The following is a 15,893-nucleotide window of genomic DNA, read 5'->3' as shown; positions in this document are numbered from 1 at the left end:
GCCAACTTCTCCTGGTGTCAGTGGGTGCTCGCTCCACCCCTGCCCTGCCCCTATTCCAACCCCTTCCCCAAAGTCCCTGCCCCAACTCCGCCCCCTTTCTGCCCCATTGGACTCCTTCCCCAAATCCCCACCCTGGGCCCGCCTCTTCCCCGCCTCCTCCCCTGAGCGTACCACATTCCCACTCCTCCCCCCTCCTTCCCACAGCTTGTTACACCGCAAAATTTTGCGGTGGCAAGCTCTGGGAGGAGAAGCGGGGACAGTGTGCTCAGGGGAGGAGGCGGAGGTGAGCTGGGGCAGGGAGCTTGGCTGCCAGTGGGTACTGAGCACCTACCAATTTTTCCCCGTGGGTGCTCCAGCGTAGTCGCCACCTATGCTTTGGGCACTCTTCTGCATACTGTGGGAAAAGCTACATTCTGTGGTGTGCTCTGTACCCATTCAAAGTAACAAGGATGCTCATTAACAGAATTAACTCTCTTTATGGGCAACTGCAGGTATTGTTACCAGATGTCCCTTAGTGCTCAAACTGAAAAAACTGGCTCCTCAGCGGGACTGGAAAGGGAAAATTAGTTACCGGGATATAGATGATGAACTCCATGATCCCTCAGTGGTGGAAAAAGAAATAAGAAAAGGTAAGTGCTATTTATTGCATTCTGATTTAATTCATCAGATCCTCCTTTTCATCCTCTATTCCCTTCTGTTAGGCAGCATAACATTTCCCAAATTAACACCCTAATCATAACTGCTGAGAATGCCAGGAACACAGGGAGCCACATTCACACCTGGAATAAACCGGCACAACTCAGCTGATCTCAGTGGCGTTGCAGCATTTTACATCAAAAGTGATTTGCTCCAGGAGTTTTCAGACCAGCTCAGGCCATAGAGTATCTGAATCACCATCTTACACTTGGCATTGGTCAATACCTAGTATTCTATGGGAAGACAAAAAAACATGTAGTTAGCTAGTTGTACAGTGTTCCACGTGATGGGAGAAAACATCTCTCCCACCCCTAAGGGCTATCATCTTACGCTCTGAAGCTTAACTTTTCATTGTCCTTGTTGTCATAGATTGCATACTTACATTCATCGTTATTGGTCGTAACACTGTTTGGTTTTAAGTATATGTCACTGTGCCTAAGTGGGACATAGCTGCAAATGCCAGCTCAGGACAGACTGCTGAGAAACAGGCACACTCTAAACTGGTGGTTATTCTGTCATTAAAGTTGATCAAGCCAGTAACAAAAGTATCACCATACTGGTGAACAAGAAGACAAAAACACAGTCTCCTTAGGCATTCCAGTCCCTGGCTTATCACCCAGACCACTGGACTTTATGATGAAAGGTTACTGAAAGCTAGATTCACCATACATAAGGTTCTTCTAATCCCAAAGGGTCAGACACACACGCCAGGTCAAATTATAAACTTTAGCATTTTACCAAATACAACGCAGATGCCAATCCTTTAGTAATCTAAAACTAAATGTTTATTGATATAAAATAAAAGAAGAGAGTTATTAAATGATTAAAAGGATCATATACATTACAACTGATTTTAGGGTCTGGAGGTCAGGATCATAGCAGTGATGGTAAGTCCTCTAGCTTGCAAAAAGTCTCTCTGGATCACCCAAGTAAGTTGGGGGTCATCAGTCCCTTGTTCAAAGCTTCCTTGTTAGAAATCACCCTCCAGAGGAGTGAAGTAGGAATGTAGACAAAGTAGTGATGTCACATTATCCTTTTTTATACTTTAGCCCATGTGCCTGGAAAGTTACTGGCAAAAAGATGGATTCTTAAGTCACATATCCTTATCACATGTCTTGCTGAGTCACTGTGCAGCGATTGCCTCAGTGCTAGGGTGACCATACATCCCATTTTGGCAGGGACAGTCCCTTTTTTAAGCCCTGTCCCAGCTGTCTTTGGCAAAAGCGAGTATTTGTCCCATTTGTTCTTGTCAACTTGATCAGTTGGCAAGAGCAAACGTGACAGATTCCCACTGTTGTCAAAAAAGGTGGGTGCGGAGGAATGTGAGGGGGAGCACAGACTCCACTCCCAGCCTTTGGCAAATATGGTCACCCTATCCAGTATGTGTGTTGCTGATCACCCGAGCCCTGCATGCCCCCCACCCTTGGGGTGGGGAGCTCAGGCGAGCGGCTTGGGCCAGCCTCATGGGGAAGAGAGGGAGGGCCAGCCCCGTGCCATATCCCGTCTTCCTTTTTGGAAATATGGTCACCGTACTCGGTGCCCTCTGAAATATCTACAGGAGGAACTCACTGGCTGAGTTGAGTGTCTTGAATAGCCCATCAATACATGGATGGTTAGACCTGATGGAAATCTGACTTGGGAGGCGGAGAACCCAAGAACACCACACATGTTTGAGATACAAATACATAGCAAATATTCATAACTTCACATACAAATATGATTCGTGCATATAAACAGGATTATCATACTTAGCAGTCTATAACTTTTCTATTGATACCTTACATGAAATACTTCATACAAATTTATGGTAATTTTGTAACAGTGGTAACAACAGTGATATACTTGTACACTATGATGCTGTGTAAAAGGAAGGTGACCATTTATTCTCAAAGGTTTTCAAGAAATAATTTAAAAAAACTGGTACGGTAGCGAGGTAAGTGACATAAAAGTCAAATAAGCTAATTATGCGTCTGAAGGTTTCTCATGAGAAATTATTTACCTTGATATCAAGAAATAGCAGCAATACAGAGCTATAAAATGGTGGTGTTATGTTGAATTAACAAATCAGTCGCATGTACTAGCAGGCTTCTGTGAGGTGGTGTTTGATTTAGACAGTGTGGCCTGATGGTTAAAGCAAAGTACAGGCACTCACTATCCTTCCATTCTGTTTGTGGCTCTGCCACAGATTTTCTATATAAACTTGGACAGGTCACTTAATCTCTATGCCTCACTTCATCCATTTATAGAATGTGTAAAATAATCCTTTGGTACCTTGCAAGGTTGTCAAGGATTAACTAATGCATGTCCAGCATTTTGAAGATGATGAATCAATTGTGTAATACTTAGTATTTTATTGTAACACTATATTATTATTTTTATAAGCCATCTCCAGATATTTGATTTTTGTACATTGAGATTTCTGAAAGTTTAATTCATAGACCAGGGATCAGCAACCTTTGGCATGCGGCCCATCAGGGAAATCCGTTGGCAGGCCGGGACGGTTTGTTTACCTGCAGTGTCTGCAAGTTTGGCTGATCACAGCCCCCATTGGCCTGGAACGGTGAACCGTGGCCAGTGGGAGCTGCGATCAGCCGAACCTGTGGACTCTGCAGGTAAACAAACCGTCCCGGCCTGCCAGCAGATTTCCCTGATGGGCCGCGTGCCAAAGATTGGCAATCCCTGTCATAGACAGTGTATTCTTCAAGTTTTATTAAGGTTCAAATCCTGAAAAGGAGTCGATTGATTTCCATGGGATTTTTGCCTGGGCAGGATTGTGTCCCAAAATGCCTTTTTTTTTTTTTTTTAAAAGAAACAGGTGGCAACAGGGGCTTTTCAGTTCTGATATGTGCTGATCTAAACTTTGCTTTCCTTCTCTTTCCCTTTCCTCCTTTGTAGCCCAGGATGCAATGGCTGGTGAAGGAGTGGGCATTAGCCAGGAATTAATTTCCCTCGAAATTAGCTCTCCGAATGTTCCAGATCTGACACTGATTGATCTGCCAGGGATTGCTAGGGTGGCTGTAGGGAATCAGCCACAAGACATTGGAGAACAGGTAATGCAACATACATGTTCTGAGCTAGGAAACAGTTAAGTTACATTAGTGGAGATCTAATGAACAAATTATCTTAAACAGAAGGTTTTGCTGGAGGATCTAGACAATAATGTTCTATACAGTTCACTTAGCTCATAACCAGAATTAAAGATGTTGCAGATAACAGACAGGACAGTTATTGATGGAGGAAGTGCTGAAAAGAAGTGTGGTGGTCGCTTAGAATGAAACACATGCTGGTCAGCCCTACAGACAAAATTTAGCAAAAAGATAGGTCAAAACTAAAGAAATTTCTAAGAATATAAGAATGGCCATACTGGGTCAGACCAAAGGTCCATCCAGCCCACTATCCTGTCTACCAACAGTGGCCAATTCTAGATGCCCCAGAGGGTGTGAACCTAACAGGTAATGATCAAGTGATCTCTCTCCTGCCATCCATCTCCACCCTCTGATAAACAGAGGCTAGGGACACCATTTCTTACCTATCCTGGCTAATAGCCATGAATGGACTTAACCTCCATGAATTTATCCAGTTCTCTTTTAAACCCTGTTATAGTCCTAGCCTTCACAACCTCCTCAGGCAAGGAGTTCCACAGGTTGACTGTGTGCTGAGTGAAGAAGAACTTCCTTTTATTTGTTTTAAACCTGCTACCCATTAATTTCATTTGGTGGCTCCTAGTTCTTATATTATGGGAACAAGTAAATAACTTTTCCTTATTCACTTTCTCCACACCACTCATGATTTTATACACCTCTATCATATCCCCCCATATCTTTTCCAAGCTGAAAAGTCCTAGCCTCTTTAATCTCTCCTCATTTGGGACCCGTTCCAAACCCCTAGTCATTTTAGTTGCCCTTCTCTGAACCTTTTCTAATGCCAATATATCTTTTTTGAGATGAGGGGACCACATCTGTACACAGTATTCAAGATGTGGGCGTACCATGGATTTATATAAGGGCAATAAGATAGTCTCCGTCTTATTCTCTATCCCTTTTTTAATGATTCCTAACATCCCTTTTGCTTTTTTGGCTGCCGCTGCACACTGCGTGGAACTATCCACAATGGCAGGGGGAAAGGGCCCAGGCCATCAGTTGCCAGGAAACAGGGTGTCGGCCATTCTCTGTGTCCAGACTCCTGCACACACCGGCCCTCTAGGGCTCTGCAATGATCATACACCCTTACCCCACCACCTAGATACTTAAGAACTGCCTAGGGGAAACTGAGGCACCCCCATACTATTCAGAGGAAACATTAAGAAGAGTCCCACTTCATCACACAGAGGCCCTGGGGTTTTTTTACCTTCCTCTGCAGTGTGGGGCAAGGATCACTTGTTGGAGGATTCTCTGCACCTTGAAGTCTTTAAACCACGATTTGAGGACTTCAATAGCTCAGACATAAGTTAGGGGTTTGTTACAGGAGTTGGTGGGTGAGATTCCATGGCCTGCGTTGTGCAGGAGGTCAGACTAGATGATCATAATGGTCCCTTCTGACCTTAAAGTCTATGATACTGGGCTAGATGGACCTTTGGTCTATGACTCCAAGATCTTTCTCCTGATTTGTTGTAGCTAAATTAGCCCCCATTATATTGTATGTATAGTTGGGGTTATTTTTTCCAGTGTGCTTTACTTTACATTTATCCACATTAAATTTCATTTGCCATTTTGTTGCCCAGTCACTTAGTTTTGTGATATCTTTTTTTGAAGTTCTTCACTGTCTGCTTTGGTCTTAACTATCTTGAGCAGTTTAGTATCATCTGCAAACTTTGCCACCTCACTGTTTACCCCTTTCTCCAGATCATTTATGAATATGTTGAATAGGATTGGTCCTAGGACTGACTCTTGGGGAACACCACTAGTTACCCCTCTCCATTCTGAAAATTTACCATTTATTCCTACCCTTTGTTCCCTGTCTTTTAGCCAGTTCTCAATCCATGAAAGGATCTTCCCTTTTATCCCATGACAACTTAATATATGTAAGAGCCTTTGGTGAGGGACCTTGTCAAAGGCTTTCTGGTAATCTAAGTACACTATGTCCACTGGATCCCCCTTGTCCACATGTTTGTTAACTCCCTCAAAGAACTCTAATAGATTAATAAGACATGATCTCCCTTTACAGAAACCATGTTGACTTTTGCGTAACAATTTATGTCCTTTTTTTTCTTTTCATGAATTTCTCATTGAAAGGCAAAGACATTTTGCTTTCTTTTGAGAAGTACACTTTTGAGATAGATGTATTTAGCTCTACATTTTACCTGAACTTGACGTATAAATATAATCCAACTAGATTTTTTTTCTTAGCTGTGAATAGACGATAGCATTTGGTTGTCTCTAATGCAAGTAAAATATCATAAGAATATTCATCATTGAATAGATTGTGTTCCGGGCCTAGTAAAATTTTATGACCATTTCCCAAGGCTGACATAAAAGCAGTCTGTTCTGCGGCATGTACCACATTTGGATTACCTTTAGATAATCAGGCTGAATTCAGCCACTGACATTTGCACCTGAGCTTCTATTGTATGATTGTATCCATCGTGTGTATGACATTCCACCTAGTCAGATGATGAGCAGCCTGGCATCCAAAGCCATTTGTCACATCAAACTTTGCTGCATTTCTTTCTTACCATATTTTATTACAGATCAAAAAGCTAATTAAAAAATTTATTGCTAAGCAAGAGACTATAAATTTGGTAGTGGTGCCAAGTAATGTGGATATCGCAACAACAGAGGCACTGAAAATGGCTCAAGAGGTAGACCCTGATGGAGACAGAACTCTAGGTGAGACATACTTTTAAAAATACAAATGGGGGGAAGGTAGGTCATAGAGTTCTAATATTCTTCCCACCCTGCCCCAACCCTGCCAAGAGTTACCTGCTATGAGGAAAAAACAAGCTCTGTGGAATAACATGAATTTTGCACACCGATAAAAGGGAACGGATAGCTCAACTTGGGGCCCTACTGCCATTGATACTATGCCTATAAATATCTTGAAAACTGAAAACATTAAAAGTTAATATTGTAAAAGCTCTGCTATTCATTTGGTGTTCCTGGAAAAAGTGGGAGGAGATGCGGGGGGCGGGGAAACTTACAGCACAGCTGGAGAAGTCGCTTTAGTATACGCTGTCGGGAACAGTGCTGCATTGGGTGACCAGATACCCGCAATAGATCTTTCCCATCATTAATTCCTGTGCTTGTCTAATCTTCTCATCATATTACTTCACAGGGATCCTGACAAAACCAGATTTGGTGGACAGGGGAACTGAGTCATCAGTTGTTGATATTGTACGAAACCTTGTCATCCACCTAAGGAAGGGTTATAGGATTGTTAAATGTCGTGGGCAGCAAGACATTGATGACAAGCTCACCCTGGCCTCTGCAATCCAGAAGGAGAGAGAATTCTTTGAGCAGCATGAACATTTTAGGTAGTTTTCAAACAGTTAAAGGGCCTGATCCAAAGTCGATTGAGGTCAATGGAAAGATTCCTGCTCACTCCCGTCGGATTTGGGTTAGGCCCACAATGAGAATTATCCTCAAACTTAGCTTGGGGTGCTTGGGGTGGGGGTTTTCTTTCTTTGTTTTGCATTGTCTGTGTGGTAGTGTTTTCCAAAATGCAAGAAAGAGTTTACATGTCAACTAACTTCTCTTAAACTCAGCTTCTTTTCAGATTCAGGTTTGATTTAAGCCCTGATCCAGAAAACCATTTAAAAACATGCTGACCATTAAACTCTGAAGTAGTCCCAAAGGAGTCAAGTTAAGCACGTGCTTTAAAGTGCTTTGCTGGCTCAGGCATTCATGCATATTGTTCTATCCACTGGGAAGTATGGGGGGAAACTCACTCCCAGGAAAGATATGGTCTGTGTCAGGAGAACACTCTCCTCCACAGATGATTGCTTTTCAGCATTTCAGTCATAAAGAGAATTTTTGAACCCAAAAGTCATTCTGAATCAGTATCCCTACCATATATAGCAGTACATACGTTCTTATAATACAGCAATAAAGGTGGATATTCTTACCTCATGACCTTTTTCTGACGTTATGGTTCCGAACCTTTTTCTGTTCTCAGTCTGTTCAGCAAACAGCTCATCGTTTCAAATCTAATCTTGCGCATGAGCAGACTTGGCAGGATGAAGTGCGGCCATGGCTGCACCTTCACGAGCATTCCCCTGCTTGATCAGAAGAAACTGTATTTACCTGCTTTGTGTTGCAGAGCTTGGGAAGACACTGCTCTCTTGTTCAGCAACTGCGAGGAATATTCATGTTCCTTAATTCTGTTTCAGAGTTCTTCTGGATGAAAACAAGGCCACTATCCCCATTTTGGCAGAGAAACTTACAAGTGAGCTTGTGGAACACATTAATGTAAGCGAACAAAGAAACCAAAAAAAAAAAGGACCCAGCCCTGCAGTTTTGGAGGACTGGGCCTGTGAACATTATTTCTATGAATAGCTTTAATTACCCTGCCTGATGGCAATCTGGAAGTACATGGTCCACTATACGGAGCCTTGGCTTGGTAGTCAGGTATAGAGCTGGGAGATTAATTGATTTTTCAGTTCAGCTGCCAAACCGGGGGTATAATCGGGGGAAATATTCATCTTGGTTCCAAAAATGTTTGGAATTTGTCAGTGAAGTAGAAGAGTCCAGCTCTTCCGCACCTGAAACTATCGGATCATATTCAGATAGTTTTGGGTCGACAGAAACTGCTTTATTCAGTGAATAAACTATTCTTTCAAAAATTTTACCCAGCGATAGTCAGTTGGCCAGTATTCGATTCTCAGCTTTGCAGCTGACCTCCTGTTTAACCATGGGCAAATCACGTAATCTCTCCATGACTCAGTGTTCCTGTCTTTAAAGTAGGGATTCTGATACTTGCTTTCTTTTGTAAAGCGCTTTGAGATCTATGGATGAATAGTGCTAACTAGAGCGAACTGTTATCATCACTGACAACTTTTGGAAGCCTGAATAATTTATACAGAGTGAATATGAAATATTTCAGATACTATGTGTGCTTTTGTAAACAACTGTTCAGTAAGAATGAAAAGGTTGCTAAGATGCACTGGTTCTCTAACTAGGATGCTGTACTAGACCAGCAGAGCAACACTGCTTTTTTTTAATGTAAGAGAAGCACCGAAGAACACCACTCTTTAAACCTTCCCCATTCTTTTCTCAGTACAGGCAGTGTTGGTTTAGACTTCAGAGCATACCTGGACGTTTAAGGGCCGTGCAAGATTCATAAAGCTCCATGTCACACTCTGAAATGTTCTATTTCTTTCAAAGAATGGAATTGTCCAAACTGTACAAGTATTGATGTTTTTTCTCCCCTAGAAATCTTTGCCTGTTTTAGAAGAGCAAATAAACATTCAACTCCAAAAAGCAACTGAAGAGTTACGCAAATATGGCAAAGGCACACCAAAAGCAGAAGGCGAGAAGTTATTTTTCCTAATAGATGTAAGTATAAATATGTATTTGGTTGTGTGGCACGGCAAAGAGAGCTGAACAAGTCCTAAACTTTCCTGATTTTGATAAGCTCAAGAATTTCAAAGGGAACAAATTCATTTCTGCCATCAACATTTTGTAGGGCTTTCATTGCTTACAACACGCATAAGTGCATCCCTGGATTTAAACCATGGATGCTCTTGGCTCAATGTGTCCAGTTTCATGATGTATTTTGCCCAAAAGATTCACAGGACTTAGAGAAGTGGATATAAAATAACAGACTTACACACACATTCTCTTACCCAAGCTTAACCTCTCTGTCCACGGCTTAGGCAGGTCTGGTTTTTGCCCCGTCTCTGAGTTGGGAGAACCAGTCTACACTGCTTGCAACAAGCTTCCTCTGCCTCTGACTGAGACCTCTCAAACTGTCAGGTGTTTTACAGACACTCTCAGGGCCACCCCGCCCCTGTCACTTGAAGTCCCCTCCCTTTGATACAGTCTGTGAGGTCTCAGCTTTGGCAAAACAAAACCTGTTAATTTCACTGGCATCTGGAAGTAGCATCTCCCAGTAATGGCCCCATTGCTCTCTTAGCTGTTATGAAGGTGTGTACCTGAAACTGTCTGATCAGTTAATCCTAGTTTTGTTTTCTGCCTAGGCCAATCCCCAAATCCAGTCTGATTTAAACCTTTGAGTTCAAGCAGGCAGCAAAACAAAATGGAACAGGAAACCCAGGTCAAACATAATATTCAGTAGAAATAACACAGACAGTGAGCTCCTGAGAAAGCCACGGTCTTTGGTCACATAATTTTAGTTTCAGGGTAACGCAGGATAGGGGAAGCTTAGATTAGTACATTTACTCAAAGGTATTAATTTTTATATCCACATATCTAGCTGGCCCCCAACAGAACCACATCTCTCAGTATGAAAAATAAAACTAACAAAAGTGGGATAACGTAGGGCTGCTTCTACCCAGCCTCACGATTGTCATCTGGCCCCTCTTGGTCTGTGTGGAAAATTGTTACTGCTAATTGTTGTGATGGCTGCTCAGTGGTCTGTAGGAAATGAGTTGGTGGTCTCAGCAGTTCTCAGTGAACTCCACAGTAAGGAAGAAATTGGTCACGCTCTCAGCAAAGAAACCAAGGACTAAATGAACCCTGAGAATGAACTACCCCTCCAGAACAGGCTGAGGCACATGGACTGAATGATGATGAAGAAGCTCATACATCTAATGTTCTGGCTGATAACTAGACAACTTCAGACTCAAAGGCTGCCAGGAACAGTACATTTAAAAAAACAAAACAAAAAACCACGAACAAGTTTTTCAAAAGTAAGTGTTTAAAATTAGGTACCCCAAGCCACATATAGGCACCCAAACAAATGGTCTGATTTTCAAAATGCTGGGCACCCACCCATGGCCAAGAAAATCAGGCCACTTATATAGGTGCCTGAATCTGGATTTAGGAGCCTAGATATAGGCACCCATTTCTGAAAATCTTGGCTGATATTAGATCAGCTTTTAGGGTAAAGAGAAAGGGACAAAGGAGGTGAATTAAGATTTAGGTTGGGATTTTCGAAAGCACCAAAGTGAGTTAGCAGCACAAATCCCACGGACTTGTAGAGCAGTTCAACGCTGGACAGAACTTGGTCAATATGACATTATAGCGTTCCATGGTTACGTCTCAGTGATTTCCATAACACACGTCCTCAGTTTACAAATATATGGTTGTCGTTTTTCTAACTGCCAGGCCTGTAATCTCAACCTGGGATCTGCAAGTCAAGATAGATGCTTTTCTTTTTGAATGTTCCCCCAGTAATATAGGTTCTGCAGACAAAAGTAGGCCCTCAGCATTGATACCTGTGTACATTGTACCTGTACCTTCATTGGCTTTGCATAAATCTAACTGATTGGAATTTAATAAAAGATTGCCTAGATCCACAAGGAAAATAGAATCAAATTCACTCTTGCTTAGCTATGCTGCCTTTACAGAACTCAGGGTGTTTTTTTTCAATCTCATTACAGAAAATCAAACTGTTTAATCAAGACATCGTGAGTTCAGTGGCAGGAGAAGAAAAGTTGTTTGAAAATGAAATTAGACTGTTCACAAAAATCCGCACAGAGTTTCAAAAATGGGGGAAGATACTTGATGGCAGTGCATTGACTGGTAAGTACCGGGGCTTGCCTGCGAAGCTGCTATGAAATACTCATCTTCACTCATTTTGACTGAAGTTGTAATACAGCTAATCAATCATGTTAATGAAACTAAAAACTTGAAGTGATGAGAACTTATCTACCAAGATCCCCAGCTGATGTGAACTCACATAGCTCCATTGAAATCAGTGGATTCCCCCCATTTCCACTGAAGTCAATGGTGCAAGGACAATTTCACCAGCTGACAATATGCCCTTGATTCTCTGAATAACGTGTTTAAAAGATTTTTTTTAAAGTCTAGACGCAGCAATTTATGAGTAATAAAATAACGACCTAAAGAACACCCATGTTTCCCAGATAACCCAGTCTGCTAATTGCTTACTGAATCCAGATCTAAAAGGAGAAGAATGTCTCACAGAAATTGAAGTTTAAGATCAGCTCAAAACATTTCTAAAACTCTCCGAATACCTATTAATTCTTCGTCTTGGTCAACACGTAGCACACATTTCTGTCAAGCGGCCCCTATTGCTACACGTTTTTAGCTGTCCGTGCATATCTACATAAACATCGCTAAATGTAATTCTAAAGGAATAGTTCCAAAATGTGTGCAGGGGTACATGTCACTGAGGGGCAACTACATGTAGACACAGGTGTATTCTATTGTCTAATCTGTCCTGTCCCACCGCATACCCAGAGCCAGTTAATCTAAAGGTATTAGGTGAGTGAAAAAAGTAGGAAAACAGGTGGAAAGAGGAGATAGCAGGTGAACAAAAACACAGGAAAAATAGAAGAGGAGAAAACAACTAAAAACCAGTTTCTTTATGATGTTACTTATTCCCTTTGAGAATCAGTTGATGCGCTTGTGTGTGTCAATAGGAGGTGCACTTGCATTGCAAGTAAAATGGAAATAATGATACTTCTGCCTTCCTTTAGAAAGTAATTTGAGATCTACCCATGAAAAGAACCGTGTATGAGGCAGGTATTATTGTTTATATAGCTGAAGTCATTGCAAGGAAAGTTCATCTAACAGTTCTAGTTGCAAATCATCAGAGAGCTGGAATACATATTAAAAATAGCAGATAAATGGAACAGACAATACTTTTACTAAATTATTCAGCTTTTTGGGCTTCCTATTGTAAAGTACATTGGAAGATGTTTTTCTCGTTGACTGATTAATTTTACAAACCCCTACGTACCTTCCTTCTAAAGTTTTGCCTCTTAAACTCCAGTCTATTTGATACAAACTACCCCGCAATTTTTTTGCAGTGTTTAATGATAAGCCCATACGTTTCTGGAATCTCTTGGAACTGGTAGGAGGAATGGTCCTTAAGAATTGAATGAGGCGCTACCTGTGCACCTCCTGCCTCCAGTCATGCATGATTATGGTGGATAGGAAGCTGGCTAGATTGTCGGGCTCAACGGGTAGTGACCAATGGCTCTATGTCTAGTTGGCAGCCGGTATCAAGTGGAGTGCCCCAAGGGTTGGTCCTCGGGTCGGTTTTGTTCAATATCTTCATAAATGTTCTGGAGGATGGTGTGGATTGCACCCTCAGCAAGTTTGCAGGTGACACTAAACTGGGAGGAGAGGTAGATACGCTGGAGGGCAGGAATGGGATACAGAGGGCCCTAGACAAATTAGAGGATTGGGCCAAAAGAAATCTGATGAGGTTCAGCAAGGACAAGTGCAGAGTCCTGCACTTAGGACGGAAGAATCCATGCACCGCTACAGACTACAGACTGAATGGCTTGGCAGCAATTCTGCAGAAAAGGACCTAGGGGTTACAGTGGACGAGAAGCTGGATATGAGTCAACAGTGTGCCCTTGTTGCCAAGAAGGCCAATGGCATTTTGGGATGTATAAGTAGGGGCATTGCCAGCAGATCGAGGGACATGATCATTCCCCTCTATTTGACATTGGTGAGGCCTCATCTGGAGTACAGTGTCTAGTTTTGGGCCCCACACTACAAGAAGGATGTTGAAAAATTGGAAAACGTCTAGCGGAGGGCAACAAAAATGATTAGGGGACTGGAACACATGACTTATGAGGAGAGGCTGAGGGAACTGGTATTGTTTAGTCTGCAAAAGAGAAGAATGAGGGGGGATTTGATAGCTGCTTTCAACTACCTGAAAGAGGATGGCTCTAGACTGTTCTCAGTGGTAGCTGATGACAGAACAAGGAGTAATGGTTACAATTTGCAGTGGGGGAGGTTTAGGTTGGATATTAGGATAAACTTTTTCACTAGGAGGGTGGTGAAGCACTGAAATGGGTTACCTAGGGAGGTGGTGGAATCTCCTTCCTTTGAAGTTTTTAAGGTCAGGCTTGACAAAGCCCTGGCTGGGATGATTTAGTTGGGGATTGGTCCTGCTTTGAGCAGGGGGTTGGACTAGGTGACTTCCTGAATACTGATATTCTATGATTCTGCTACAATTTCTAAATCCACTCATGATCAATCAATATTGGACACCTTTTAAAGCACTTGTACTTGTGGATGCGAGGTACACGTATCAAAAAGGGGAACAAATATTATTTAGGAAAGTAAATTTCTCCAGTGTTGACAATGTTTTAGTGATGGTCTGAGTTTACTAGAAGGTCTAGAATAGACTTCCTTATTTGTGGCAGTTTTTCAGCTGCTGAAAAGATATCAGACTGATAGGAACATGGGCCAGTAGTCTGATCCAGTACAGCAACTCCTGTTTCCATTAGTTTATATGGTCATCTCAATGACTGAAATGGTTCATTCTTAAAAGTCGTAACAGCATATTTTGGCTCAGTTCTACGGAAATCAACTTGCTTAAATGACCAGCTGTGTATTAGTTCTTCCAGTCAAGTGTCTTTAGAAAAAAGAACTAAACTTCTTTTAAATCCATTTTTTTAAATAAATTCATTGGATTTAGTGTATTTAAATATTGCTGTTGTTTTAATGTTATAGTTAGGAAATCTATACAAGATGAAGTGTGGAGATTTGAAAAACAGTATCGTGGAAGAGAGCTCCCAGGGTTTGTCAGTTACAAGGCATTTGAGACTATTGTAAGACAGCAAATCATGGTACTAGAAGAACCAGCTATTGAGATACTGAAGAAAGTAAATGGTGAGTTTCATTTACTAAGCTTACCCTAAGTTTCGGAAATATTGGTTTGTCTATATTTTGGTTGACATGGCAAGAGCCATATCTTGGCTGCTTCAGGCAGGGGAAAATGAATCTGAATCAAACCAGTTTCAAGCCCTGAGACAGATCTCTAGACCTCAATCCTCTATGCCTGGCCTTCAGACTTTGAAAGTATAAATTCCTAAATGGACAGTATTTCTGAAAAAGTTAGAAATCGACCACGATAGTAAAATGAAAGATCATCATAGGTATGACAAGGAGGGATTAAAAATTGCATTGATGAAGCATAGCTCCATGGTAGTGTCATTTGGATAGATATGGTGAATGACCAGTTTTCACAAATCTTGTACTACCAGTAGTTCAGTAATCACGTTTATACTGCTACCTTTATTTTATGTCTCTTTTCTCCCCTCAGAACTTGTCCGAGAATCTTTTACAGAACTTGCCAAAGATCATTTTAAGGATTTTCACAATCTTAACAGAGCTGCTAAGGTGAGACACCACATGCTGCTCAGAGAACAAAAAAAAAAAATTATTAAAGATCTGGAAATCATGACCTATGAGGAAAGATTGATTAAAATTGGGTTTGTTTAGTTTGGAGAAGAGAAGACTGAGGGGGACATCATAAGTTTTCAAGTACATAAAAGGTTGTTACAAGGGCAAAGATGAAAAATTGTTCTCCTTTTCTCCGAGGATAGGACAAGAAGCAATGGGCTTAAATTGCAGCAAGGGAGGTTTAGGTTGGACATTAGGAAAAACTTCCTAAACGTCAGGGTAATTAAGCTCTGGAACAAATTATTGAGAGAAGCTACGGAATCTCTGTCATCTGAGGTTTTTGGAACAGATTACACAAACACCTGTCAGAAATAGTCTATTTATTATGTAGTCCTGCCTTGAGTGCAGGGGACTGGACTAGATGACTTCTTGAGGTCCTTTCCAGTCTGACACTGCTATGACTTTATGTAACCTGATATAAGACCAGCAGTACTGAATGGCATAATATATTGTATATAGAACTACATGTTACTCCTTCACTCTTGATCAGTCACTTGTTTGATAGTTGCACCTTAAAGCAACTTGTGGAGATTACTGCAGACATATCACCTTAATGAATACGTTGAGACTGAATACAGCATCAGCAATCACTACATGCTGTATCAGAACATATCGAATGATCCCTTCAATATTTCCCCTGCCCTACAAACCCATCCCTAGGGGGGTTTCTCACATAGTTGGCAGCACAAACACTCCTCTGTTGTTCATACTTAGGGAACTCAAGCAGCAGGCTTTTGGCTGTCCCTGTCCACAAGTGTAATGGGGACACAGAACAATGTGGCCTCTCCTGCCCATTGACACAGAACCAGAATCTAGCACTTACCCTGTGCTCTTGAGAACCCTGTGACACCATGTTACATGTCGCATAGGGTTGGTCCTGTACTCACCTGTACCACCTGTTGTTTAGTG

General features: G+C 41.7%; 1 protein-coding gene across 2 annotated transcripts in view; it reads left to right on the top strand.

Moving 5' to 3' along the window:
* LOC140917411 (interferon-induced GTP-binding protein Mx1) overlaps nucleotides 1-15,893 on the top strand; it is a 33,804-nt gene that overhangs the window by 13,256 nt on the left and 4,655 nt on the right. For both annotated transcript variants that reach the window (XM_073360211.1, XM_073360221.1), the window contains exons 4-12: nucleotides 492-629; nucleotides 3,592-3,746; nucleotides 6,383-6,521; nucleotides 6,967-7,165; nucleotides 8,021-8,099; nucleotides 9,063-9,185; nucleotides 11,195-11,336; nucleotides 14,253-14,411; nucleotides 14,845-14,921. In XM_073360211.1, the coding sequence (XP_073216312.1) occupies nucleotides 492-629; nucleotides 3,592-3,746; nucleotides 6,383-6,521; nucleotides 6,967-7,165; nucleotides 8,021-8,099; nucleotides 9,063-9,185; nucleotides 11,195-11,336; nucleotides 14,253-14,411; nucleotides 14,845-14,921 (1,211 nt within the window). The remainder of the gene's footprint in view (nucleotides 1-491; nucleotides 630-3,591; nucleotides 3,747-6,382; nucleotides 6,522-6,966; nucleotides 7,166-8,020; nucleotides 8,100-9,062; nucleotides 9,186-11,194; nucleotides 11,337-14,252; nucleotides 14,412-14,844; nucleotides 14,922-15,893) is intronic.

This window comes from Lepidochelys kempii, chromosome 1 (genome assembly GCF_965140285.1).
Source record: "Lepidochelys kempii isolate rLepKem1 chromosome 1, rLepKem1.hap1, whole genome shotgun sequence".
Lineage (NCBI taxonomy): Eukaryota > Metazoa > Chordata > Testudines > Cheloniidae > Lepidochelys > Lepidochelys kempii.
The sequence above is the reverse complement of the archived record's forward strand: the minus strand, read 5'-3'. Positions and strand labels throughout refer to the sequence as shown.